Here is a 26,419-nt window from a genome sequence, read left to right on the forward strand (position 1 = left end):
CACAGTCAAAATGGTTTCCACAGGGAGCAGCAGAAGTCTGGCCCAAGAGTCCTTCTAGTCCATGTTGTGTCTCCAGAGTGGCCAGGAGCAACTGCCTGGAGCAGAACAGGGACAGGGCAAGAAGATGTGATACTCTTCCCGACACTCTCCCAGATTCCAACAATTTTAAGCTCAAAGAGATGCATGCCAATTTGCACCCAGTCTTTTCCACAAAGCTATCCAAAAGCAGGATGCCCCAGGAGCTAGCGTGCTGCCAAGGGCTTCAGAGATGCCCATAACAGCCTTGCCTCAGCTGACAGGGCCAGAGAAGCTGCATCCCGTGGCAGGGACTCCTGTCAACCTGTTTTTAGCGGCTGTAGCAACCTGCATTCACACATGAGCTGTCTGGTTCAGCAAGCCCACCGGAGTCCATGCTGGTAAGTATGTGTGATCAGGGCAGAGCCCACCAGGCACCCTAGCCCAGACGCGGATGCCCCACATACCAGGTCCCATCTAGCTGCTGCCTTGTCCCTCATGGCTCTGACTGCATGGGGAAGCCCAGGGCTTCCAGATGGGCACCAGGTGAGGAGTACCTGCCGCAGCCTGGTCCCATGCCAGAATAGCTTTCTACCCCTTCATTGCCACGCTCTGTGTGTCAGCTGCAGCCCCCACCCTACACCCAACCGGCTCATAATTTGTGTCATAAAGACAGAGTTTGTTCAAATGGCATTACTAATTAGTATAGAAATACTATTAGCATCGTTAATGCATTCCAAACAATTCTGCACGTTGGCACCATGTGAAAGCAGCACTGGTGCAGAGATCAAGGTGGGAAAGCCAGGCCAGGGCCCAGACTGAGCCCAGCTCAGTTCTGCCCTGATGCTGCGCAGTGAAAACAGCATCGTCTCTACCCCAGCACTGCTCTCCCTGGTACGGCAATCAGTAAGAGCTGGACCGGGACAGATTTGTGTCAGTGTGTGTGGAAGCACACACATGTATGTGGTAGGGAATCACGATGACAGAAGCTACCCAGCACAGGAATTTCAGGACAAGAGAGGGAAACTGGTAGAAAAGAACTGAGGCAGGGGCATGGGGGTAGCAATAAAACAAAATGTAAAGTGGATTAATTATTTACTGCAGGAAACAATTGTGAAGTCATTTACTCTGGCTCTGTGCATCCTAAGTAGGGTCTGCAGCATTTCTCAAATCTCTGTAGTGTGCTGAGTGATTTTTTTACAACTGGATGCATGAGGCTGGGGTAATCTTATAAGAGACTCCAGAAGATCAGTTTAGTATTGATCATGTGCTGAATTTAAAGGCTTTCCACATCCATCTGCTCTTGCCACTCAGGTGACAGCTCAGCTGGGACCTGGGTGCTCACTGAGTGCCTGCACCCAAGAGCCACCTCATTTGGCTGCACCCTGCGGCTGGGCTGATGCACAGCAGTGTGGGGGGCCAAGGCTTCACACTGGAGCTCAGTTTATGAGCCAGCAGAGTCCCACGGCTGCTCCCCACTGAGCCTTTTGATGAAGTCCCCCCAATGGATCAGTCTGCTGTGCTTCTCTCATCACTGGGGCCAGCTACTTGTGGATTGTAGGGGGATCATACACTCATCTAACAGGGGCAGCAACTGCCAGAGACCAACAGAAGAAGGGTAACAGGGTATAGAGAGCAGTTTGCACAGACCAACACCTAACGCCAACACCCTGCACTAGGGTGACAGCACCTGGCACCATCCCCGAGGAGGTGCCAGCTGCCACTGCAGGGCAGCCACAGCACCTAGACCTGTTCAGCATAGTCCTTTGCCAGCTCTCACACAGCTGCTGCCAGGAGCTGTTGCCTCTTGCATGGAGCAGAGTTGGCCTTGGGCATGGAGGAGGGGACGCTGAGCACCTGATGCTTCTCTGGATGCTGCAGACAGGACTATGAACTGAACAACCCTTCCCAAGCAGGCAAAGACCCCTGCAGCCCCCTCATCTGGCAGGGTGTGACTGGAGCACAGCTGAAGCACTAAGGGCCCTATCATAGGCAGACCATGCCAGCAAGAGCCAGGAAGATCTCCAATCCTGGGGAGACAGGGTGACAAGAAAAGGCACACGGAGAGACAGAGCGCAGGTGGGAATACACATGGATCAGGACCCCTGCCCATGTCTTGAAAGAAGTGTCTCCTGGGGTTTGCCTTGGACCCTGGAGGTCTTCTAGGCACAGGACTGCAAAGGGTGAGCCCGGACTCCAGAGACAACGGCCTGGCAGCAGGATAGTTGCTGTGACATGCCCACAAATGTGACAGCAAGAGGGAATTCAGGCATTATGCTGAGGTTTTAGTTTTTTCTTTTAATAATATGCAAGTTGTTATGAAGTCATGAAAGCTGCGAGCCGTGCTGTCCAAAAGACAACCTGCTTTATGATGCTAAAATATAAACTTATGAAGTGTTTTTTGCAAAACAATACAACTTAAACGTATGAGAAATCTACTGATTTACTGAAACAGGAGATGTGCAGGGTAGAAAAAAAATTATTCTTCCAGGTCCACGTTTACTTGACAAAAGACCTATATTCAAATAACTCTTAGAGTAGGTCACTGGCATTCTCACAGAGGTTGAGTGGCTGAAAGTAAGGCTACAACATAAAGAGGCCCTCTTAATCAGCAGAGAGAGCAGAAATCGTATGGACATGCTTTAAAACATCAGACGCTTCTTCAAAATCCCCAGGCAAAAATTTGAGTCCAAAAATCCATTTTGCAAAGCCGCCAACTGGGGTGAAGTGGGGCTGAGCTCTTGCTGCCCACAGGCGAAAAACTGCTGAGAGGCAGCCCTGTTGACACACGGTGCTGTCCATTGAGGACCTCAGTGCAGTATACCTGGTAGGTGCTTAGACGCAGATCTTAAATCCAGACATTGATAAGACATCCAATTCTTTTGCTGTTGTTGCTGCTGCTGCTGCTGTTGCTTTGTTTTCAATAGCTGCAGCTAAACATTTAACCTTTACATTGATGGAATGACCTAAACATGTTCTTCCAGGCTCGTCGGCAGCAAGGCTGTCTCACAGCAAGCAGAGAAATGCCTTTCCTTTCAGCCTGGCAAATCAATACACTGTGTGGCTGGCAGACTTGCAGGTGTCCCCTGCTCAGAACACATGGAAGGGTCTCAGAGGTGGGATGCAAGCGTTTCTCCGGGTTGCCAGGTCTAACAGAGAGGTGGGCACGAACCTCCATCTTCTTGGCAAGCAGGAGAAGAGCAGCTCACAATTTGGAAGCCATGTAGTTATTCCAGCTGGGAGGCTGGCTCTAGCTGTTGCTGCCCAAGCCTGTGGCTCTGCCAGCAGCTGAGGCACTTATTCAGATGGCACAGAAAGAGTTACAGGAAGGAGCAGCAGAGTAATCGCGCGTTAATACGGTCCCATGTCTTTTATTACTCTCAGAGTATTAAATTGATAGCTTGGTACCAAAGGCCAGAAGTGTCACCTCTCAACAAGATGAAATCTATGTAGCCCGTGGACAGGGGAAAGCCGCAAGATTTATAAAGGCATCCATAAAATTAACATTTGGATGAGCATGTGGGAGAACAGAGACCATGAACTGCAGCACCAGGTTAGTAAGTACCTGCTGTCCCTGTATTTGGAGCCCAGCAGACACCATTGACTGGGTGCATCCTCCTGCACTGATGCCTGGCTGAGTGGGGCCCCACAGCCGCTCTATTGCCAGGAGGGGCCTGCCAGGGAGCTTTCAAGAGATGGTGGCATTTTGGTAGTGCCGTGGGGAGTGAGTGACAAGGGCAGAAACAGGCAACATCCCAGATCTCCTCAGGGGATGACTCCCTGGCCCTAGTGGTGGGAGCATCTCCCCTGGGTTTGGCTTAGACCAGATGATAGGAGGGCTCAGACCCTCTCTCCACAGCCCAGCCTGTGCTGTCTGAGCAAGCACCGAATACAGCAAGGCAATGGGACCTGGGGAACATGCTTATCCACAGATCAGGCAGTCCAAGTTATGTACTGTCGTGCCAGGAGCCACGAAATGGTGACCCCAGGCACACCCCATTGCCCCAGAGGGGCCAAGAGGCCCTGAGAAGACCTTGCCTCTGGCTTGCTGCTCCAGGACTCCATCCCACCATCCACGTGCCTGAGGGCTGTCCCTCGGCACAGCAGAGACACTGGGCACCCAGCAACCTGGGAGCTTTCAGGGTGCACAGCAAGGTGATTATGCCTGTGTGCGCATCACAGTGCGGTCACAGGGCAAAGGGACTGCTGGCACATGGGCCCATTCAATGTTCTGCTACCACTGCTGGTAGAATCAGGGTCTGGTCACCTCTGGGCCTCTACCCTTCCTATGCGCAGTGAGGGCAATACTCCGGCCCTGCCACAGAACTAGGGACACCACAGACCTGCTGGGATAGCATGGTGCTCAGGGCCAGACACTTACGCAGACCGGCTGGTCCTGCACTGCACAGCACACACTTCTACATGTAGACACCATGGCATGTCATAACTGTGTGCGTGCTCAGCCGCATGCCATGTGTACTGTGCTGCAGGCTCACACACCTGGCGCACTGTCCCAACGCCCAGTGCAAATGGAGCCACTGCCACTGCTGCCTGCAGTATGACTGCTTTGCAATTAAAGGAATGAAATGTTTATACAGGAATAAATCTGTGTTAATGAGATGAATCCTGCTCCCGCCGTGACAGGCTCTAAAACAAGGCTAGGAACTTGGGGGGAAGGGGGAAGGTTCAAATGTGCGCCGCTCCCAGCCAGCAGCTAGGCCTGGGAAGGGAAGTGGGGAGGGAAAGGGGAGCAAAATCTGTCGGCTGGCGGGTTGCACGCAAGAGCCACCAGTTCTGTGATTTCCCTGTCTGGTTCCCCTCACGTGGAGTTTGCAGGAGAGACCAGACCATTGTCAGGCTTGCTCAGGCTCAGGAGGTGCGTGAGCTGTTTCCTTCCCTGGGAAGACACTGTGCCTGGCTCAAAGATTTAGGAAGAGCACGAGCAATTTGGACACCGATGCTGCCACAAAGGGGGGACACACTGCTTTGGGCCCTTCCACCTCAACAGCCTGTCCAAAAAAGTCCTTTGCTGAAGCTAGCACCAGGGGCTATGCAGGAGGAAATCCCTACGCAGGTCATCCTTGCTTTCCTCTATTCCTCAGAAACACTGCACTAATCCCTGTCGCCTGCCTACACGGGAAACCACGGAGACACAGAATCCAATTAGCTTGAAATCCTGCTCTCGCTCCCGCGCAGCATCTCCCTCTGATAGAGCTGTGGAGCTGCAGAGATAAACGGTGCATTAGGATTCCACTGGGGTCTGGCAGGCAAGGATGGCTTTGGAACTGCAGCACCAGCCCAGGGAACGAGTGAGGCACCAGTGTCCCTTTCCCAAGCCTCCCTCTCCACCTCCGCCTCATACCAACTCTTTCTCCTTGCTCGTCCTGCAGCAGCATTCCCTCAGCTGAGCCTGGCGGTGCAAGGTGAAAGCTGAGGACTGGGGCTAGAGCCAGCAGATCTCCAGGCTGGCTCACCTACCACAGGACCCTCACTCCTCACAGGGGGAGGAAAACCTCTTAGGGGCTGAATGGCATCAAAGTCTCTTGGCTGCTGGGGGTGGCCAAGGTGGCATGAAGCGCAGTGCCAGGGCCCATCTCCTCACCGCTGCAACCCCCCAGGGCACCTGTGTGGCCGGAGGCCCCTTCAGCACCAGCATGATGCGCGTCACCCTCAGCTCCCTTGTCCCTCCTCCAGCACCGATTGGCCCTGTGCGGCTGGCTCTCTGGAACGATCTGCGGGACAAAGCAGGCTCAGCCCCACGGAGGCAGCAGGGAAAGAGTCTGAACCAGGTAATCCTCCCCTGGATAAGCTCAGCACAGCCTCTAGCCACCGCCGAGCAGAGTACAAGGGGTAACTGTCGCTGATTCTGTGCTACACCCTGGCTGTGCCTCTGGCAACAAGTCTCCTGTGCCTGATGGTACCACAGCCATGCCTGCTGTACTCACGCTCTTCCTTGCACCCACAGTAAATTACCTGCTTTGCATTTTGCAGCAGCAACTTAACAGTATTAATTCATTGTGTTCTGTCTTTAACAAACACCATTATCATATCACCAGCCAGGATTATGCAAATCCTGCAAAAGGAATTATTTCTCTCCCCAAAGTCACCTTGATTTATCAATTTTAGCCCAAAATGAAATACAAGTTGCTTTGGATAAACTGTTAAGCACATGACCACACCCAGGGGGCTGTAATGGCCCCATAGGGCAAATACACACCCAGGCACAGCCGTGCCCAGCTGGGTGACCCTTCATATCCACAGGTGACACAGGGGCAGCTCTGTGCGGGCCCCCACCAAGACCACTCCTGTGCCAGCGTGCAGGTGGACCTGGACACTAAGGAACTGGGCCCTGGACCAAGAGCTGGGGAAACAATCCCCTTGCAAAATACTCCTGGGATAACTCCATGGCTCCATTCCCCAGGCACACGGCCACAGGGCAGGTCTGAGGCTATACAGAAGCAAGCGGGGCTGGAAACAAGCAAACTTTCCAAAATTGCATTAAGGATTGCTCTGTGGCTGCCACTGGTCTGCCCCCATCCCTGCCCTTACTTTCCATGTTCAGGCTGAGCCTGCATCACGCATAACAAACTGGTGTGTCCTCCCATGCAACTGTGGATGCTGCTAGGAATCAATGAGCAAGTCTGCATCCCACTCCAGGAATTAGCTCTTTAGCAGGATCCCCAAATAACATAATGCCTTTGTCCACAATTTTCCTTTGCTGCAGAGATAAAGGCTCTCCACCCCTCTGATGCAGCTAGACCTGGCTGCAGTTGCCCCTCACCATGTAAGGAAACACTTGTATAATTAAGGGTAACCTTTTCCCCATTATTTATCAGCAATTTGAGTCAGTCCTTCAGCAGGGGCCAAGCACAGCACCCTAGTAAGAAGGGAGGACTTCTACTCTTCTGCAGGGCAGACAGCAAGCCTTTGCAACCTGAGCACAGTCTGGTCTTGCAAGAGGAACCAGGCCCTTGGCGAGGGCTTTGTCCTGATGGCCAGCAATTACTTTATGCATTCTGGCTCAGTGCAGAGGGGCTATTCTGAAAGACAGCTCTGCTTCAGATTGTATTAACCATGGATGGTAGCTCTGTAAGAGCAGCAAAAATCTCCCCAATTAGTCCTAAATATTTTTTATTTTCAAACTCAATGTGTTCTGGCAGATGAAGAATCAAGAGCAACAACCATGCATTGGAGCAGCACCATGACTGCAGGATGGTGCATTGAAAAGCCATTGACAGGTGTACACTCACCAGCTCTTGTGCTTATGGCTCACACGTAACTGTAACAGAGATGGGAAATTCCTCCAAAAAACCATATTGTGACAGAGACAAGGATGAAATCAGGCACCGGCAACCTGTGGTAAATTACAGATCAGTAAAATAGAATTATCCCCAAACCAAACCCTGGAAACAAAAAACTTAAAAGAAATCCCTGGCACTATGCCTGGACACCCACAGCCAGCACACCCACACTCCTGGCTGTGGTCTACAGTCTGCACAGTGCGAAAATGTTCAATCTGCGTTCAACCTAACCTGCTCTGGGCCTGGGTACTGGTGAACCGCTCAGGTTCTGTGGGGACACCTGGGGCCAACGCAGAGCTGGGTAGAGGCTGGCTGGTGCTTGTGGTGTGGGATGTTTCAAACCATGAACAGAGACTATGAGGAGGAACTGAAAGAGTCACCTTGGCCATCCCAGGACAGAGCCTGAGTGCTTATGGGAGAGAGATGCCTCCATCTGGCACAGCAAAGACCCAGGCTTCAGGCTGCTCCTAGTCTCACAGAGAGTCATTCTCTTTCCTGCTCTGATGTGTTCAACCTGGTCTCTCCTAGATCTGTTCCAGCTACTCCCATCTTCCCCTCTGCCTTCTGATCATTTCACACCTTCACTCATGCTGTCCTGGCTCTGCCAGGCCACCACTGTCCTCGCAAGGTCAGAAGGAAGCTTGGAAAGAGGGACTACATCCTCCTCCTGGTCTTGAGAATCCAAAGGATGAATCTTCCCAGTTGTAGCCAGTCCTGCCCACTTTCCAGATGGGACAGTCTCTCTCCACAGACACGCACCCTCTTGGAGGCAGCCCCTGCTCTGCTGAGGATGGGGACAAGGGAGGCCAGAGGCTGGGAAGGCTGGTCCAAAGGTAGAGCACAGGAAGAATGCAATGGCAGAGACAGAAACAGGGAAGGCAATTCAATTTTCAGAGGCTGTCCCACCAATTCAGCTCAGAGAGACGATAAGAAACCCATTTCCAGCGATAGGCACCCTAATCCCCAGCCATCCTGCATTTCCATTTGTGAGAGGCACTATTTCCAACAGGGAGGCATTTTCCCATCTAGGTTTGCTAGAAGGTACAGCAATGGATTAAATACCAATTTTTCCAGTGCTGTTTAACTCCTTCTGTGCCTACTCCTGCCACTTATGCAAGCGCTGGATGTACAGGGCAGCGGAATGGCTGCTGCACTGTGCCCTGGAGCAGAACAGTGCTGGGGGCCTCTCACAGGCTTTTCCCAGTGGCCTGCAGCCTGAAGAGACAGGGAAGAGAGGAAAAATTGAAATGCATCAGCAGTGCAGGCAGAGCAGCTTAGATTGGGAATTTATTATTGCTCAAGGTAGGACTGTGAGACTCAACTGTGGGACAAGAGTCATGCAGCGAAGCTTACATCCAGTGTTAAAACCATTAGACAGGTCCGAAGTGCTGCAAGACTGACTTAAAACTACATTTGCAGGAACACAGGCACATAGAGAAAGAAGGAAACAGGCCATGCAGTGATGGCCATGCTCTCCCACATGCCCACCATCTGCCCCACATCTCCACAGTTTAAGCATTGTGGTGCAGGCGCAGCCTTTGCCTCCAGGTTACTGGGGAGAAGAAAGGCAAAAGCAGCACAGATGCAGCAAAGAGTGCATTGTCTGAAGGAGGACTGACTGGCGCAGAAGCACATACAGATCAGTGGTAGCTAATCTCACTCTCTTCAGGAGGGCCATTCAGCACTGGGCAACAGCTGCCACCTTGAACCTGTTGTGGCTTCCCCCATCGTTATATGCTGGGGTTGCTCAGGGCCAGCCTCCCTAAGGATGGTTGGTGCCTGTTCCCAGAAGTCCTGGACCTCGCTATTAGCAATGGCTGTCTTACAAGAGTCACCTAACTTCCAGCACCAAGGAGGACTTCTGCCACTGGGAAGCCACTAAGCTACACCATTCCTTGGATGCCAGCACAGTCTTTCCCCAGATGCCTGGGGCCAGCCCTCTGCGCTTCCACACCCCATCCCAGCCCTCTTCCTCATTCCACTGCCCTCACTCTGTGCTGAGGATCTCCATTTTTTCCTGTTTCCTGATATTAGGACTCCTACCCACTATCTCAATCAGCCCTTCAGGCAGCTGAAGGGCCCAAAACTCCCAGCCCTGCTTCTGTAGCACAACCGATTGCCCTGGCATCCCACACAGCAGCTCCCTCCTCCCTCCCAGACATCAGACATAAAAATCTCCCCACAGTGCAGGAATAAAGCCCGAACGTTCTGACTTAGCCCCTCCAAACCCCTCCCTTGACCCATTATGAGCTGAACCAGGGAGTTTAGTTGGAAAGGGGACCTGCAGACAGCTCTTGCCTCACAAACAGGTAACGGCCCCGGTGCAAAGCTTTTGGGAGGGAGCACTGGTTGCTCTGCAGTCAGAGCTCTCCCACCCCTCCGCAAGGCTCCAGCACCAACCACAACTGTCCATTCATCACCCACTAAACAAATGGAAATTTAAGGGCTCACGGCTCTAAAACACAGAAAACAACTCCCTGTGCATTTTAACAGTGCTGTAATTTATTGGATCAGAAATGATGAACAGCAGCAGAAGGGGGCTGGGCCTGGCGCACAGGGGACTGCTGATTCAGTGGAAGCCAAAGAGAGATGCATAGCTGAGGGGAGTCTGGGAAGGCTCCCCCAATTGTTGTTGCATGGGGCTGGGGGAACACCACCATCTACAAAGACCAATTCCCTCCCACACCTTGCTACTCCACCATTCAGTGTAGGATCTGTAGTAGAGGCTTCTGGAAGAAGCATTCACGTGAGGAAGAATAGAATTGAGCACAATGCCAGCTATGCCTGTTCTCTGTGCTCCTGAAAGGCACACAGTTATGCTTCCCATGCAGCCCTTGCTGGTGGTTTTGCAAATTCAAGGCACAAGCAAGAAACGCAAAAAATGCTTCAACCCTGGGGAAAGTGGAGCACCTGGTGGAAAGACAGAGAGTAAACATGAGCCTTACTGCTCCTCCCCCATGTAATCTCCCAGCTCTGGAGTTTGAGCTGTATTCAGCAGTAATTGAAACCAGGCTCTTTAACACAGGTGCCAATTACTGCCTGTTAATGCAAGGAGCTCTGATAGATAAAGCAATTACCCAGCTCCGCTAGGCTAGAAAGCACGAGATGGGATGGTAGGGCTACTTATGCTAGTGTGGGTCTTGTAGGGCAGCTCTGTGCCCCAGCAAACCCTCTGGTGGTGCTCGACAGGACAAGTTCTTGCACTCATGCCCTCCAGCTGCATACCCCCTGCATCTTCACATGAGCTAGCAATGTGCCCTTGCTGCAAAGAAGGGTAATGATATCTGGGGGTGCCCAAGGTAAAGTATTGCCAGCAGGTCCAGGGATGTGATCCTTCCCCTTTATTCGGCACTGGGGAGCCCACACCTGGAGTACTGTGCCCAGTGCTGGGCTCCTGAGTAGGAGAGAGACATGCACATACTGGAGGGAGCCCAGCAAAAGGCCACAAGTATTATGAAGGGACTGGAGAACCTCACATATGAGGAAAGGCTGGCAGAGCTGGGACTGTTCAGCCTGGAGAAGAGAAGGCTTAGGGCGGGAACTTGTCAACGTATACAAATAGCTGAAGGGAGGGTGAAAAGAGGACAAAGCCAGGCTCTTTTCAGTGGTGCCCAGTGACAGGACCAGAGGCAATGGGTACAAAATGAAACACAGGAGGTTCCCTCTGAACACCAGGAAACACTTTTTCACGGTGAGGGTGACTGAGCACTGGCACAGCTTGCCCAGAGAGACTGTGGAGTCTCCATCCTTGGAAATATTGAAAAGCCATCTGGACATGGTCCTGGGCAACCAGCTCTAGGTAGCCCTGCTTGAGCAAGGGGGTTAGTCAAGACGACCTCCAGACATCCCTTCCAACCTCAACCATTCTGTGATTGGGATCTCTGACCATCCACATTCCTTGTTTTCTGTGCCCAGGTTCTCTGACCTTCTTGGCCAGCTGCCTTTCCCTGCTCTTCTCCGCTCAAAGTCCCCTTTTGTTTACATTTCTGGGGGTGATGTGGCAGCGAGGAAGGTGGATGATCCAGGAGTAGTGTCATGACGATGGGAAGAGGACAACGGTAGGTGCAATTCCCAGCAAAATCCTGCTGCTCCTTGGTCTTTTATCCTCCAGTAACTGCTGACCTGGAGGAACAGCGCCTTGGGAGAACCTCAGTGGGTGATGACAAGAGGATTGACCTACCTGGGCCAGCATCAAGCAGAGGGGAAATCAGTCTTCCATGGGACCATGTCAGAGTCCTTTTTGCTCTATACAGAGCACCCTTTGCCTCCCGACCACCCTCCGTAGGACGTGTGCTGACAGCAAGCTCAGAGACATGGATGGGGAGCAACGAGTGGGAGCAGGCTGGCAAGGTTCCCCCCTGCATGACACTGAGTCAGATATGGTGCCCACATCTCTAAAAGGATTTTGAAAAAATGGAGGATGTGCAGAATAATTACAAATGTGATTTGGAGGCTGGAGAAAACATTTGCCAGGGACAGAATGAAAGAGTTCAGTCTGTTATCTCACCAAAAAGGCAGCCTGATTTGATTATAAGCACTTCACAGAGAAAAAAATACTTGGTGTGAAAGAGCTCTAACTTTGTTAATAAAGGAGGCTGGAGCCTGTAGTCAGGCAAAGTGTAAATAGGAAACACAGCGCTGGGCCATGCTACCTGAGAAGTGCCATCTGCTCTGCCTCCTTGCATCCTCCACCCTGTCACGGAAGATACATCAGCTGAGAGACACTGGGTTCATTACAAGCAAAACAGAATAATGGTATTTCTTACTTGGAGTTACAGAGGGGCCCCATGTAAATGAATGGTCACTTCAGGTCATGAAGGGCATATGAAACTGCGGGCAAAAGCTACAGACAGTACTGCCTAAGGAGGCATCCTTGATGCCTGCAAGAAACGGGGAGCTTCTCTACATGATGTCCCCATGTGACTGGACTGCAGCAGGAACAACCCCAGGCATCCCAGGTCTGCAAGCAGCCGTTAGGGACAGACCCAGGAATGTCGATGCTTCCCAGTTTGGCCTGCCTCTGCCCAAACCCACAACAGGCAGCACTACTACATGGGATGGCTGCTGGCTTGGGCAGGGTCACCCCTGGCTGTAACAATGCCTCGCTTCCCTGTGAGGCTGGTGCAAGGAGAGATACCAAGAATATCCACCCAAGCCCTCTCCCTACATGTGCTCTTTTCTCATCGCACTGTCCCTGCTGCCCACACCAAAGTCCATTGGACTGCCAGTGCATAATTGCCTCCCCTGGCTGCACCGCTGGCTAGGGGTGTGCAGCTGCAGCCTCTGATCCAAGTATGACTGGAAGAGTGAGGCTGCTGAATGAATCGAAGAGAACAGATGTACAGGAGTATCAGACCTCCAAGGGGAATCCAATCCCACCCCGCAGATGTGGGGTCAGATGCTGTGACCACTGAGGGAGGCACTGGCAGGTTAAGGACAAGTGCCTGGGGAGAGACAGGGCATATGGAGAGAACTTGAGCAGCATCAGAAGGAAGCCTAAGACCTGTGTCCCAAGGCAGAAGCTATGCTGGGTTTGCAGGACTCATTCTCCACACAGAGTGCTGGGCAGGAGCAGTCTCTATCTCCACAGGATATGCAGAGGCCAAGAAGAGGTTCAGGACCTGCTGTACATAACCCAAAACCTGGGATAGTCCCTGCTTGCAGAGCCTACTAGCAAGACCAGCCTGCGCCTGTCTCACCGTCTGGACAACCATCAGCCCTGCTAGCACAGTGACAGAGCAGCGCACTGTGTGGTCTTGCAGCCAAGCCCTCCTGTTTCAGTCCTGGCTCCAGTGTCACCAGCCCTAACTTACCACAAATTGCAAGTAAAATCCTCCAAAACCACATGAAGTTTCTAAAACCATGCCTGTTTTCTTTCCTCCCAAGGGGACTTGGAGCCTTCAAGATCATTGGGATCTCCAGTCTCTGTTTCCCCCCCCCCCCCAATCTGGTTTCTAGATCCCAGGATCTTGCTCCTGACCTACCTCAAAGCTGAGACTCTCTGTGGATACCAAACTCCAGCACCTGGGGCTTGGATGGTATCACTGAAGATTCACAAGCAGGCTGCAGTTCCTCCCTCCGGGGGAAACACCCCCACAGTGTCCATGCCAAGGCAGTAGACTGAAACATGTATTGGGGCACCCCTAGGGCTCTGCTGAAGTGCCTCCAGGATCATCCTTGGCTCCCTCACTCTTCATCTGAAAAGAACTTGGGCACATTGGTAGACAGCACACTGAACACTGTGTGCACTGGCACTAAAGGCAACTAGCAGCACCCTACACTGTATTAGAGGAACACGGCCAGTAGATCAAGGGAAGTGACTATCTCTTTATACCAGTACTTGTCAGTCCCCATGAAGTAATAGTGCATGAAGTTTCTACCCCCAATACAGGAATCTGTCAGTACCTTCAAGGAAGCCATTTGAGGAGACAGAGCCAGGCTCTTTTATCAGTGCTCAGTGGGAGGATGAGAGACAATGGGCATAACTATAAAGACATGCTCAGACCAGATAAGGAGAAACATCTTCCTCATGAGAACAGTCAAGCATTGAAGCAGGGGTCCAGAGAGGCTACGCAGTCTCCCACCTTGGAGGTTTTCAAGACCTGCCTAGATGAAGCCCTGAGCAACCTGGTCTGATCTCACAGTTGACCCTGCCTGTGTAGAGAACTGCTGAAGTCCCTTCCCACCTGAATTATCCTGTGCTCTCTAACTCAGCATAGGAGGAGAGAGTCTCTTAGCTCCAAACTCACAGAGCAGGATGAAGCAAAATGTCAGCTGCCTGCATCAGCTACACGGTCCCCTCCCAACACATTTGCTGCCCCCCCAGACCCTGCCATTCAGGACAGCTGAACGCTTGCTTCCCCACTCCCATACTTTCAGAGTCCAGGAAGCTCCTGCTTGGCCAAGGCTGATCGATCTCGTCTTCTGACACAGAGGGAGAATTCAAGGCTGCAAGCAAAGTGCTGTGCAGCACACAGTCTCCGACACCTGGCACCAACTCCACCTCATTCTCCCTGGGGAGTTCCACTGGAGACCTTCAACATGCACAAACAAAGCAGCAGCTCCACAGGATAAAGGGACATAACACCTTCCAGCTCCCTCGATACACGTGAATTATGTCCACATAGCAGGAGGGTCTGCCTTGCACAGGATGGTGGAGGAGGTGCTAAAACATGAGGTTAGAAGAATTACTAGGCTGAGACCAGGAGAGTGGCTCTTAGCATGTTCATGACGATGGCTCCAATTAGTGCAATTACAGGGCTTGGCTGTATCTTTCTGCTTGTGATTTTCATTACAATTGCATGGTCAATTCTGCTACTTTTCACTGGGCAAGCAGCCAGAAGCTGGCAGCAGCCTCTGCTCCTGGCAAGGTCCAGAGGGAGGCCAGGCTGGCAACAAAGGCCCAGCCAGGCATTCAGATGTCCTGGCTCCTGACAACAAGACCACCATATGGGAGAAGGCAGGTGAGTGGGTGGCACAGCTACCTGTCCTTGTTGGAAGAGCACACTCCTCACAGGAGGCTTAACTGCACTCAGCACAGCTGGTCCCTCAGCAGAAAATACCATCACAAACACCACCACTCTCCTAAGCGCCAGACACAGCTCAGTTTTGGCTGCATCACCTTTCCTAATGCAAAGCAAGACAAACAGTTCACCCCCAAAAGATGACTCCCCAAGCAACTGCAGGACACAGAATCTCTCCGGTTAGCATGACCCCAGGAAAGTAAGCCATTTCCAAGTACAGGGTGCAGACTAGGAGCAAAGGTTCTTTCAACCTCCTTGGACTGCACAGACCCAAGGCTGCGAACATCAAAACCTGCATAGCCCAACGATGAAAAAAAAAAAGAGCCTCAGTGCAGAAGCAGGCGTATAGTTAGGGGCAATTATTTGCCACTGCAAAGATCGTAGATGAATTTGAGTCCTTAACAGCCCCAGGTTGGGTGGTAACCAGCCTTCCAGTCGTCTGCACCCCAAGCTCCCCTTTCCCCACCTCACTAGGCACCAACCACAAAACACATAATAAAAACTACAGAGATGTTCAGCTGAAACATAGGACAGCTTGAGCCAGCCCTATTGCTGGGCACCAGGCTCTGCCTTGCTACTCCTGCACGTTTTGGAGCCAGACTGCCTTTCCCACAGTAAGCTTGCTGATGATACCTCATTTGCTGGGCAGGACCGGAGGAGTGCAGAGGGGTTTGCAGGGACACTTTCTCCTTGCCCTCAGGATGTTTACTGTATTGAAATTTCAGCAGGAAGCCAAGCATCTGTTCTTAAAATAAAGAGGTCTCCCAGGGGAATGGGTAGGGGGCCAAAATCAGCACACATGTAAACACCTGGTCTACAAGCAAGAACAGTATGCAGAAGGAGTGCAGCACCTCCGAGACTCATTCAGCTTTGCTTCCGCCAGTTAATTAGTTCAAACGCCATCAATATTCAATCACGGCCCTCTATTTCCTGTGTATGGCTGTGTGTCAGTGTGTGCACATGGGCCGGCACAGATCAGGGAAGGCCTGCACGGTACGAACATACGTGTGTGTGTGCGTGCTCTCTCCAGCAAAGGGGCTCATGTGTCTGTGCTGCTGCATGCACACGCAGGTCTCCTCACAATATGACACTCTCCACTCTAAGTCCTCACCAGGCCAGCCTCGGAGGACGCCAACAGGATGGCTGCACCTCACTGCTTTCAAGTCAATCTTTGTCCATTTCCCCAAAGTACCAACACTGCTTCCCCATTTTGTCGTCTCTATGTCTCACCTCTGCGTCTCCTTTAATCACAGCCTTGAAATTTGTGATGGAGAACCGGTCTCAGGTCACTGAGGGTGGCGAGTTTCACTCACCACAAGTCGTAGGATTTGCCCATCTTTCATCACGATGCTCCTGCCAGTGCTAAAGGAGTGATGCAGAGCAGACAGACACTGGATGCGGGTGAACAAAAGTGGAGCAAGTAGATCTTGGACCAAGAACAGCAACACTGGCACAGGGAGTGTGGGGAGCAGGGAACATACACACTGTGCTCCCTCCCTTGCAAAGTTTAGGCCTCTCACCAGAAGCTGTTACAAAAGCGAGATAAACCCACAAACAATAGGATCCTTTCATTTTCCTTCTACGTTTCCCAGGCAACACCAAGCACTCAACAACAGTTTAAAGTGCAAAAGTCCCCTCTGTTTGGTCAGTTAACGACAGGAAGATGAAGACACTTAATTAAGCAGAGCTGCTCACTACTTATTGTTTGGTAACCCCAGTCAGCAATGACATTTATACCCAACACTACCCTATTTTTACATGCAAACTCCTATGATGGAGCTCTGAAACTCCAGTGGAGGTGCTTTTCCATTCTTAAATTACGGCTCTACAGCTACCCCTGCACACATGGCTGGGAGTGCATGACAGCACCATGAAGGTAGGTGCACATAGATCTCAGCAGGAATGCTCCAGGCTAGAGAAAGCAATTTAGATACAGAACTGTTGCTCAGACGAACACGCTGATGCACAGATGCTAAAAGAACCCCCAGCTGCGGCAGAGAGGCCTCAGTAGACCCTCGAAATTGGTCAAGTTGCATGGTTCCTGATGGGACTCCAGGAAGATCCTCTCTCCAACCAAAGGGCAGGACCATGTCTTTAATGCATAGCTGGGCACATATGTTTAGCATTCCTGCTTTGGTCACTTATGGAATGAGGTGCTGAAGGGTGAATAGTGTCTATTCTCACCTCTTTGTAGCATGCTGGGGCTGGCCCATGAGCCTTCACCTCACAGAGATCCGACTCAAGGCTAGTACGCAGATAGAACTCTGCTCATCATACAATTCTTGACCTAGCTGTTCAAGTACAAGCTAAAGGAACAAAGATTCAGTGGCTAAATTATATGCAAGGTGACTTGAAGACTCCTAGCGCTAGAAGACTCTCAAAGCTATCGGGGCTCAAGAAGAAATTGCATTTTCCAATGATGCCCACCCAGGGGCTTGTGCCTTCTCTCTCTGATGAGTTACCATGCAAATTTTTCCATGCCTCAAACGAGTCCTGAAGATGCTGTGAAACAGCTGCCCCTTACCACCTTATTCTAGCAAGCGTGACTGAAGCTAGACCTTGTGATTCTAACATTCTGGAGCTTTGGCTAGCCGGGAACATGCTACCCCAAATGATGTTATTAAATCAATGTGCCATTTCATATGAATGGTAGGAGTAGTTCTAGCATAAAACAGACAAAAAAGGACTTTCAAAACAGTCAAAAACCCATGTACACATTAAGTTAACCTCCCACAGGTATGCAGGAAAGCGTAACTTCTTTAGGTTCTCCATCAGGATATCTGACCCCAAATTTTCCAAACACAACAGTTATTTAGAGTCTAAACATCCTTTGGATATGCTGATTCTAAGTTCTGTATCTTGGCCAGTTTCTCAGGAACAGGTCTTCGCTGCTAGTTCCTCATACGCTATCCCTGACAGCCTGAGAAGTTTATCATGAGATGTTTCATGCAGACTACTGTCCATCCTTTCTACATTCTTCTTCCTGAACATCTGCCATTGAACTCACCATGTACATCTAGCAATTAACCTTGCACCCAACACCATTAACTGATGAACATACCCCACAAAAGCTAAAACATCCATAAATACAGAGATCAAGTTGCTATTCTTTTTCCTTAAATCATCTAGAATGGGGAGATCAGATTGTCAGTGTATTTTCTCTTTCCTTTCTTTTTACAAAAAGAAGGCAGAAACGAATCCTCAGGAATAAAAACCCCCAAACAAAATGTTTTTACATTTTAATTATTTTAAAGCATATCAGAATTTAAAATCCCAACACTAGGTGCAAAGGCAATGACCTAAAGTCCCTGATGCTGCAAGCTCTTAAGCTCCACCCACAGAGTAGAATGAAAAGGTAAAGTAAAAGGTGGAATTGAGAGGACGGGAAGCAACACTGCAGTTTTCAGAAACCCTTAGAGCATTCTTTCTCCTGGGATTCCCAAGTCCTGTCACCTCTGCCTGTGCAGAAGCATCTACCAAGCTGAGCACAAGTATTAAACATGACTATCAGTATCGCCTGGCTGGTGTAGCACCTTCATTTTACACATATTGCAGCAGGAGTAAGAGGGATATCGGGGACACAGACAGCTGTTCAGCCATTTCATTTCTTGGGTCCAGGACACAGTAGGTGCTTGGTCAGAAAGAACCACTTCTACACACAGTCCAATTAACATTTGATTTGTTTGACACTGGGTCTGCTCTAGTCCTGACCTTCTGATTGTATTTTTGGGATAAAGGCAGAGTCCCGGGTAAAGCCTTCAGATTGGTGACAGCACTGCTGCTGCCAGCAGTCCTGCCAGACAAGACATTTTAAAGAAGAGGTCCACACAGGAGCTACTGGGCGCTTACTGGGAGCTAAGAAGCAACTTCCTTCCTGCACTACTACTAAAAGAAGCTGGGACATAGAAAGTCAAGTGTTGGAAGGACGAAGGGAGAGAGGAGCAGCAAAAATATGGATCCTGCCTGTTCTGCACACAAGCAGTCATGGCATCGTCAACTCTACCCTAGTGAGGTTCCTGCAGAGAGAATCGCACAGGGAAAAGTCATATAAAGACTGCAAAACAGCAATGCTTTCCCAGAAGCAGAGGACCTTGGAGCTTAAGAGTCCCTGGCAGGAATCCTTGCAAGACCACCTTCAGCAAGTCCCAACCTGCCACTAAGTGAAAATCTCTTCCATCCTAGCACTGCAGACCCAGAAAGGCAGCAGAAGTACTTCGGCACGAGCTGGATTAGGGCCCTCCTTGCTCTGTGCTGATCACAGAACCACCTGCAGAATACACCCTACTATGAACCTTCTTGTACCACAAGATCCCTATCTGGATTTATGAGGCTGGGGCAAAACTTCCTGCATAAAGGCTTGTAAAATTCGTGAGCAGAAACAGGACAGAGATCCTCTGCTGTTCTTATCTGGATACTAGAAGGAATTAGAATAGGATACTTTCCAAGACAGATAAATGATGCCCAGTCAGTCTCACAAGCAAACTGGACTGACTATCTGTACCATATGCTGTGGCAAAATCATGAAGCAGTAGACACTTTTATGTTCTCATTTCCAGGTTTTTCTTATCTTTATCTCTGAAAAGAACAAAATTTTACTGAACAAGGAAACAGACATCTACCTAGCCTCACTGGCACCAAGCAGCTGGAAACTTTCTAGGGAAGGGTGCAGAACTAACTGCTTGTCCCAAAAGCTGTTCTGAGCACCCTTCACTGGAGTGAATGACAGTGTCATATTTGCCGCCAAAAATTTGTGTCTAGATCAGAAATGCTAACTGCGGACACTAGGTTCTAAGGCATGCCCCTCTATCTTAAAGAGGAAACCAGACTGGAAGCAACAGACTACAGGGCTCTACAGTTCACAGGCGCTTGCACTGGCGCAATCAAATTTCATCTTCAAGCACCGTATGTGGTGCAAATCCTGGCCTGTGAACAAAGCCACCTTTACCTTGGATTTACAGGGACCTGCAGTCCCAGTCCGAGAGTTACACAGTAGAAGGATGACCTGAGGTTTAGTTCTAGGAGAATGGAAAGTGAAATGCAGAGCAGCTGCCGTCTTACTAAACACAGATCACATCAGAAAGCATCATTGCCCCACATCAAGTACACAGTATTTAGTGCTTGAGGCTTACACCTATCAGTAGGGTAAACAGGGTGAATCCTGCTGGAAGCATTACAAGCCCAAGCTACTGGAAAATCCAGCTAGGGACAGACCAAGCCATTCTCAGCTCCAGGCATCCTACCTGATGCACAAGATCCCTTGGTGTGCCAGCCTGGCCTGGAACTGCTGGTTCAGTAGCTTTACATGAGGTAGTTGCACCACCTGCTGTCTGCTCCGAAGCAAGTTATCAGTGTCTATTAGAACATCATTAAAGATGATCATTATTAACAAAAGTTTTCTTCTACGGAACCAGTTTTTTGCAGGAAATGCTCTTGATTAAAGTCAACAAGAAAGACTTTATATCTGAAAACTATGAAGCAAGATCAACAGATGGACAGTCTAGTCAAAATGCTTCAGGTTCTCAAACAGAATGTCAGAAGTTCACTTTAAAACCCAGCTCCTCTCAGAAGAAAGATTGCCCTGTTATCCCTTTGGGAAGTGCTCTCAAGTGATTTCCACTCCAAAAGCTAGCATTGAACAAAACTTTCAAAGAGGCAAAAATTCTGCCATGCAAAAAACCAGCCACCCGCCCACCACTACTTGTGGCTTAGCAGAAAGAAAAAGACACATCTTAAATCCTGCACCGTTCCTCTTTCCTGGACAAGGCTGCAGCACTAACTAATCCAATCCAATGGGGCAAGGAGGTAAGATCCCTAGAAAAAAGCCACAATACTAAAAGTCTTCTTAGGATGTGGTGTCTTCAGTATGCTCTCTTGGCTGGCACAAATATATGACAGGCTGCAGGAAGATCCTCCTAGTCCTAGAGATCAAGGATCCTGTTCACAGGCAAGTATTTTGTGTTCCAAGCCTCAAAAATAATTGGGCACGCAATTGCAAGGTCAGTGTGGGTCTAAAAGGAAAGGAGTTCAGAAGACGAAATGACCTGTGCTTGATGAAACATAGGTGCATAATGTACAGACAAAAGGAAATCAGAAAAACAGTTTATTTAAAAAAAAAAAAAAAAACCAACCAAAAAAATCCCCCCTCCCCCTCAGATACCCACATACTTTCTGATAAGCTTATTGCTCAGGCTAGATCTCCTGTGATACTGCTCTCTCTCCCCTTGGCCTGTAGGGCCAGAAGTACTCATGCACCCCCGTTCTTCCTCCAACCAACATCATTTAGCTATATTCAATTGGTCCCAAATACCAGCATTTAATTCCCTCCTTACTATGCATACAGAACATGGAGGTCACCAAGCACAAAGGCTCCTTCTCACTGGGGGACAAGTCTATGGATTTATATACAGTCACCTGCTCCCACCAAGATGGAAGTCCCTACTTAGCAGAACCATAAAGTATGGGAAAGTGTATCTACCTTATCTTTTGAAGCCAAAGCCTAAACAACACTAAAATCATCCCTGAACCACACAGCCTGCAGTCCAGACACGTCCATGATCATTCTACTGCTTGCGCTCTACACTCTCAATGTACAGCCTTCAGGATTCCATAATAAGCTTTCTATAGCATTTCCCAGTCTCACCACACCGTTCTACTTCCACTGAACAGGGCTCGTCTTCCAAGTTTGCTCTCTGTGAAAGAGATATTGCCTGTCTCTTGTGCAGCATCTACAGATCCACACTGTAGTAGCACAGCAGGACTCTCTCACCAGGCCCTGGCTCTCCTTTAGGTGGTCACAGAGACTCTTGGACCTTCCTCCTAGGTAGCCGTCAGGCAGGTTTGGTAAGAACAGAGCAGGGGGCTTTGTGCTTGATATTCCGTCAATGTTGCTGTGGGGTTTCAACATCCTCTTCCTCCTCCTCACCACGTTCAGTGTGGCGCAGCAGCAGCTCCAGGTCAGGGTCGGAGCTGGCCTCTTTGTGCAGCTTCAGTGCTTTTTCACCTGCATGCAGACAGCTCATTTAGTGACGAACTCACTCAAGTACCCATCAAACCTGGCGTTGGCAAGGAGCTGGAACTAGGCACAGCTCCTAGTGAGGCTATGAGAATGCCTACAGAGAAACAGAAAGGGATTTAAACCAGAATCACCTTTGGAGTTCACAGCTTTGAGAATGACATGAAGGGAGATTCCTGACAGACAGACAGCAAAGCCCAGCCAGTTCAAGAGACTGAGGCGGTCTCCCAGCAAACGTGTGGCGAGGAACAAAATGCAGATTTCCTGTGGAAACAAAAAACATGACAAGTGGCAGGGCAGGACCTGAGGAGATATGCATGAGAGGTTTTACAGCTCAAGCCTAGATCAAGATGTCATGCTGCTAATTTCCATCAGTACATTCTTCCATGCGCAGAGAGTTCTAAAAACAGTTTCTAGAAACAGAACGAGCTGTTAAACTGGCATGTGGGATTTTAAGTCCTCTGACTGCATAGCTTGGCTACATGGGAATGCTGTGACTTCCAGATCAGACAAATTTCACGTGTCACCATTCAGCTCAAAAGTACATGTGCTGGATTCCTCAAAGGAGGGAAGAATGTGCCAAACTAGGTTAAAGAGGTAGCTCAAACCAGTGGTTTGTTCATATCCAGGTCTGATGCAAGAGCATGTCCTTCTTACCCCTACTCCCTCCCACACCATCCGTTGCTCATGAGGAACACATGTTTTAGTCTATGCCAGATCCCACCAAACTTTGGACTTTAATGGTACTTTTTATAGAATGGCCACTAGTCTCTGCCCCTTGCTGTCAGGGACCAAGGGATTTCACTGCAGAGACTGCAAGGCAAAGCATCGAGCTCTGGTGCAAGGAGAATGAAAATAACAGGAGATGATTTCTAAGGCTCTAAGGAAGTTCCCACAACACGAGGCCCATTAGGGATGACTTGGTACTTGCCTTCTAGTATTAGCACAGGAACCATGCCTTACCTTAAAAATGCCAGCAATGGAAAGGGTGAGGCTAGATGTTCTGGAAACCAAGAGGAACTCAGAAAAGCCTAGACCAAAGGCAAGAATTCCACCCAAGAACAGCTTCCCTACCAGAGAGAACAGCATTCCTGCTTCATGGAAACGGAAGAGCTTCTCTGATATGGACAAAGGCAGGCCTAGGAACAAGACAGTGAGTAGCAGAGTACCCTTCCCAACTCCCAGGACTCCTCACAACAAGATGGGGGTGGGCTGCTCACATTCCAATATCAGGAGGATGTGAAGCCAGTTCTTCATAGCCCTTAATTCCACAAGTGTGGCAGGCTACTATCCCTATGCACTCTTTAATGTTCTGCCACCATAAGGTATAGCTGGGTCCTTATAATTCCAGGTCTCTACCTACTTTGTAAAGTTCATAGCTGTTCAATTATCTCAAGGAAGGATCTCAAACAACAAACTGCTAAGCAATCTCCCCAACCACTCTATAAAGCTATCCCTGCTTTCTCTAATTAACTCACGCACCCTCAAACACCGCAAAGAGTGGGAAGAGCCCCAGGAACATGAGCGGCTGCAGGTGAAACATGATATCAATGGGGTTCTGGAGCCCTGAAAGAGGAGAATCAATAACAGACCAGATAGCAACAAGCCAGGGAATAACATAGCTCCTAGAGCCTTTATTAGTACCATTCCTAGACACACATCTTGTAATGCCCATGCCTGTGCTGCTGCAGATGCCAAGCCACCTTCATTACTGATCAACAGATAACCCCTGCCCCAGGTTTCAAACACTGTCCCTTACACAAGATGTTTTGTTTCTGCAGCAAAGGCTACCACCTCCTTATTCCCCTCCCCATTACCAGCACCACCGCCCACTTCCTAACACCCTACATACCCAGTTCAGCCTTCTGCAGAAGTATCTGCGTGAGAGTCCAGCGAATACCCCCAAGAAAAGAGGCACACAGCACCAGCACAAACCCCTGTGCGTTGAACTGTGTGGACTTGTAGGTGAACATGAAGAGCCCCCCAGCGATGAGCAGAACCACCAGCAGCAATGTCACCCGCTGGATGAGAACAAACACAAAGTCACTACAAACTGCTGGAGCTGAACAGAGACAGACACCTCCTTTCTTTCAGATTCATCCACATAATTGCATTCTTCCTCTACTTTTATGTTTCTTGTATGTGTACTGCCTGTTTCCCTGGGCCTGACCTTCCCCTTCCCTAAAGCATTGTGTGGGACCCTTACCACTTCCTCCAGCTTGAAGAGCAGTGAAAAAAGCAGGATGAAGAGAATAGCAGAGGATTTGGTCATCGTGTAGCTGTAAGGACCAAAATACACTGTCAGTCGCCTCCCATGTAGTCCTTCCCAGCAAAGTACTATTAGGAACCAGATCACCCACTTCTACGTTGCTACCAGCAAGCTATCATAGACCCTGCATGCCAACCCCACCGAGCCATCCACCCATTCAAGAAACTGAACCTGACAAAGCACTTTCTAAACCCCACAAGGCGGCTTCGGGGGAAGATCGTTTTTGTACTCACAGGGAGACAGTGACGTATAGGAAGCTCCAGTTACTCAGCCCAATATCCAAGGAAGTTGACAGAGCTAAAGAATCAAAGAAAAAAATCCTGAAGTTAACTGTCTTCAACTACGTAACAAAAAAAATCCCCAACCAAAACAAAACCCTGCTACTTGACCACGAACATAGGGAGCAGAGCAGACCCAGGGGAAAAAAACCCCCATGTTTTCCTCAGGTTAAGTCTTCATGACCAACATAGCTCAGATATCCTCAGCTCTTTATGTTTCTGTCCTGTTCCCTGTGATTTAAGTTGGACTTAGCACGGCGCTCACTGAACACACACACTATGCAAAAGCGCAGAAATAACCCTTGCCCTCCCCGTGACTGAAAGCCATCACAGATTCGCACAAGGTCTTTCTCAAATGTGTCAGAGCATGATAACGGGCAAGTATGAGGGCCAGTGCAAGAAGCCTGAAGAAGCATGTCTGGCAACAATCCTCCGCACACATCCTTACTCCTGGTGCAGCTCTTGTCACAGTCTATTGTCCCTTGTATATAAGCTTCCTGCCACAGGAAACAGTTTTACTGATCCAGTGGCATGCTATGCTGAAAGATAGCATTGCTACAGATGTGGAAAAGACATTTTTCAAGAAACCATGGGGCATGTTATGCAAGATATTGCAAACCTTGCCAGAGATCTTAAACCAGACACTGCTCTGTGGGAGACGGAATGGGTATGGCGATGACTGAACCAACCTAACATACAGCCAAAGAACTGCAGAAGTAGCTAGAGTTCTGCGCTCCGAGTAGGAGCTTCACTCCTTGGTCTCAGCTACAGCAGTTTGGTGTGCCACGTACAATGAACTTCTGTATCGCAAAGACCAAGTTCCAACCAGAGAAAGCTCCTGAAATAATGTAAACGTGTGGCTTGACACCAACACTAAAGAGAAAAAAATAACCTGTAGAGACAGCTTACGGAGGCACTGGACGAGATGCTCACGTGCCAGCGGCTCCTTCGGAAAAGCAGGTTCAGCGCGGCCTCTCCGTATTCTAACTAGTTTTTGTCACGGCCGACGAAGAGAGCACGTCTAAACCTTTAAGTAACCCCCACCCGTGGTAAGGAAACGCACGGGACGCCCGCGGGAGCGGTGCTTGCCGCTCTCCCCCCGCCTCACGCCCACCCCCAGGGAGGCGGCGGGCGTCCCGCTTGCTCCGGCCGCTGCGGCGCGCCCGGCCCCGACGGCCACCCCAGGCGGCGGGGGGGACACCCGGCCCGAGGGCCGCAGCCCGGCGCGCCTCCGGGAGAGGCCCGGCAGGGCGGCCGCCCAGCGCCCCGCTCTCGCTCCCCACTGCCGCGCCCGGCCCCGGCCTCCCTCCGCGCCGGCCGTACCTGCGGGGGCCGCCCGGCGGAGGCAGTCGGCCCAGGAGAGCGCGGCCCGCGGCCGCCCGGAGCGGCAGCGCGCCAGGCCGCGGGCGAGCGCCGAGAGGCCGAAGATGAGGAGGAGGTGCAGCAGGGTCACCAGCAGCGGGAAGGGGAAGCTCTGCGGGACCGACAGCCGCCGTCACCGCCGCCGTCCGTCCGCCCGCCCGCCCGCCGCCGCCGCCCCCGCGCCGCCCCGCACCTTCATGAGCCACTTGTTGTAGAAGGTGATGCCGATGGAGAAGCCGTAGTAGAGCAGCACCAGCGGCGCCGCCAGCGCCGCACGCCCCAACGCCGCGCTGCCCGCCCCCGCCGCCATGCGCCCCGGCTGCCCGCCGCCGGCGCCGCGCCGGGGGGGAGGGAGGTGGGGGGGCCGCGGCGGGGGAAGGGGGGGGCCGCGCCGCTGAGGGGGGGAGCGGCGGCGGAGGCCGCGGCGGGAGGGGAAGCGGGTGGCGGCGCCGTCGGCGGGGGGCGGGACACGACGGGGGGCGGGGCGGGGCCCGCGCCAGTGACGTGCCGCGCGGGGCGGGGCCTGACCGGAAAGAGGCAGAGGCGGCGGCAGGCAGAGGAGCGCTATTGGTTATTATTGGAACTCGTACAAAAGTCGGGCGGCGCGGGCCCGCCCCGCCCCCGGCAGCGGCAGGCCGGCGGCCCCGCCGCGGACGGCC

The 26,419-nt window shown here is 50.9% G+C and overlaps 1 protein-coding gene across 6 annotated transcripts; it reads right to left on the minus strand.

Moving 5' to 3' along the window:
- Positions 1-26,089, minus strand: SLC35C2 (solute carrier family 35 member C2). 6 transcript variants are annotated; one of them, XR_007508126.1, is made up of 11 exons: positions 25,954-26,089; positions 25,722-25,872; positions 24,354-24,417; positions 24,058-24,130; positions 23,704-23,872; positions 23,334-23,417; positions 22,815-22,990; positions 21,986-22,115; positions 21,606-21,839; positions 7,266-7,369; positions 1-95 (listed from the first exon to the last, which is right to left on the minus strand). XR_007508126.1 is itself a non-coding variant. In XM_049817027.1 (9 exons), exons 1-9 carry the CDS (start codon positions 26,068-26,070, stop codon positions 21,718-21,720), a joined length of 1,086 nt encoding a protein of 361 aa, XP_049672984.1. In that variant the 5' UTR covers positions 26,071-26,089; the 3' UTR covers positions 18,052-21,717. The 6 variants fall into 6 exon arrangements, 4 of the variants coding, with proteins under 4 accessions (XP_049672984.1, XP_049672985.1, XP_049672986.1 ...); XR_007508125.1 differs by lacking the exon at positions 7,266-7,369 and having other exon boundaries at positions 6-95; XM_049817027.1 differs by lacking the exons at positions 1-95; positions 7,266-7,369 and having other exon boundaries at positions 18,052-21,839.
- Between the last annotated feature and the right edge of the window lie 330 nt (positions 26,090-26,419).

Source organism: Accipiter gentilis, chromosome 14 (assembly GCF_929443795.1).
Source record: "Accipiter gentilis chromosome 14, bAccGen1.1, whole genome shotgun sequence".
NCBI classification, from domain to species: Eukaryota; Metazoa; Chordata; class Aves; order Accipitriformes; family Accipitridae; genus Astur; species Astur gentilis.

Coding starts and splice junctions, on each gene's coding strand:
- SLC35C2 (XM_049817027.1), bottom strand. CDS start 26,070: ATGGCGGCGGGGGCGGGCAGCGCGGCGTTGGGGCGTGCGGCGCTGGCG. Junction 24,418..25,721: donor CCGCCGGGCGGCCCCCGCAG/GTACGGCCGGCG, acceptor TTGATTCTTTAG/CTCTGTCAACTTCCTTGGAT. Junction 23,873..24,057: donor TCTTCAAGCTGGAGGAAGTG/GTAAGGGTCCCA, acceptor GTTCTCATCCAG/CGGGTGACATTGCTGCTGGT.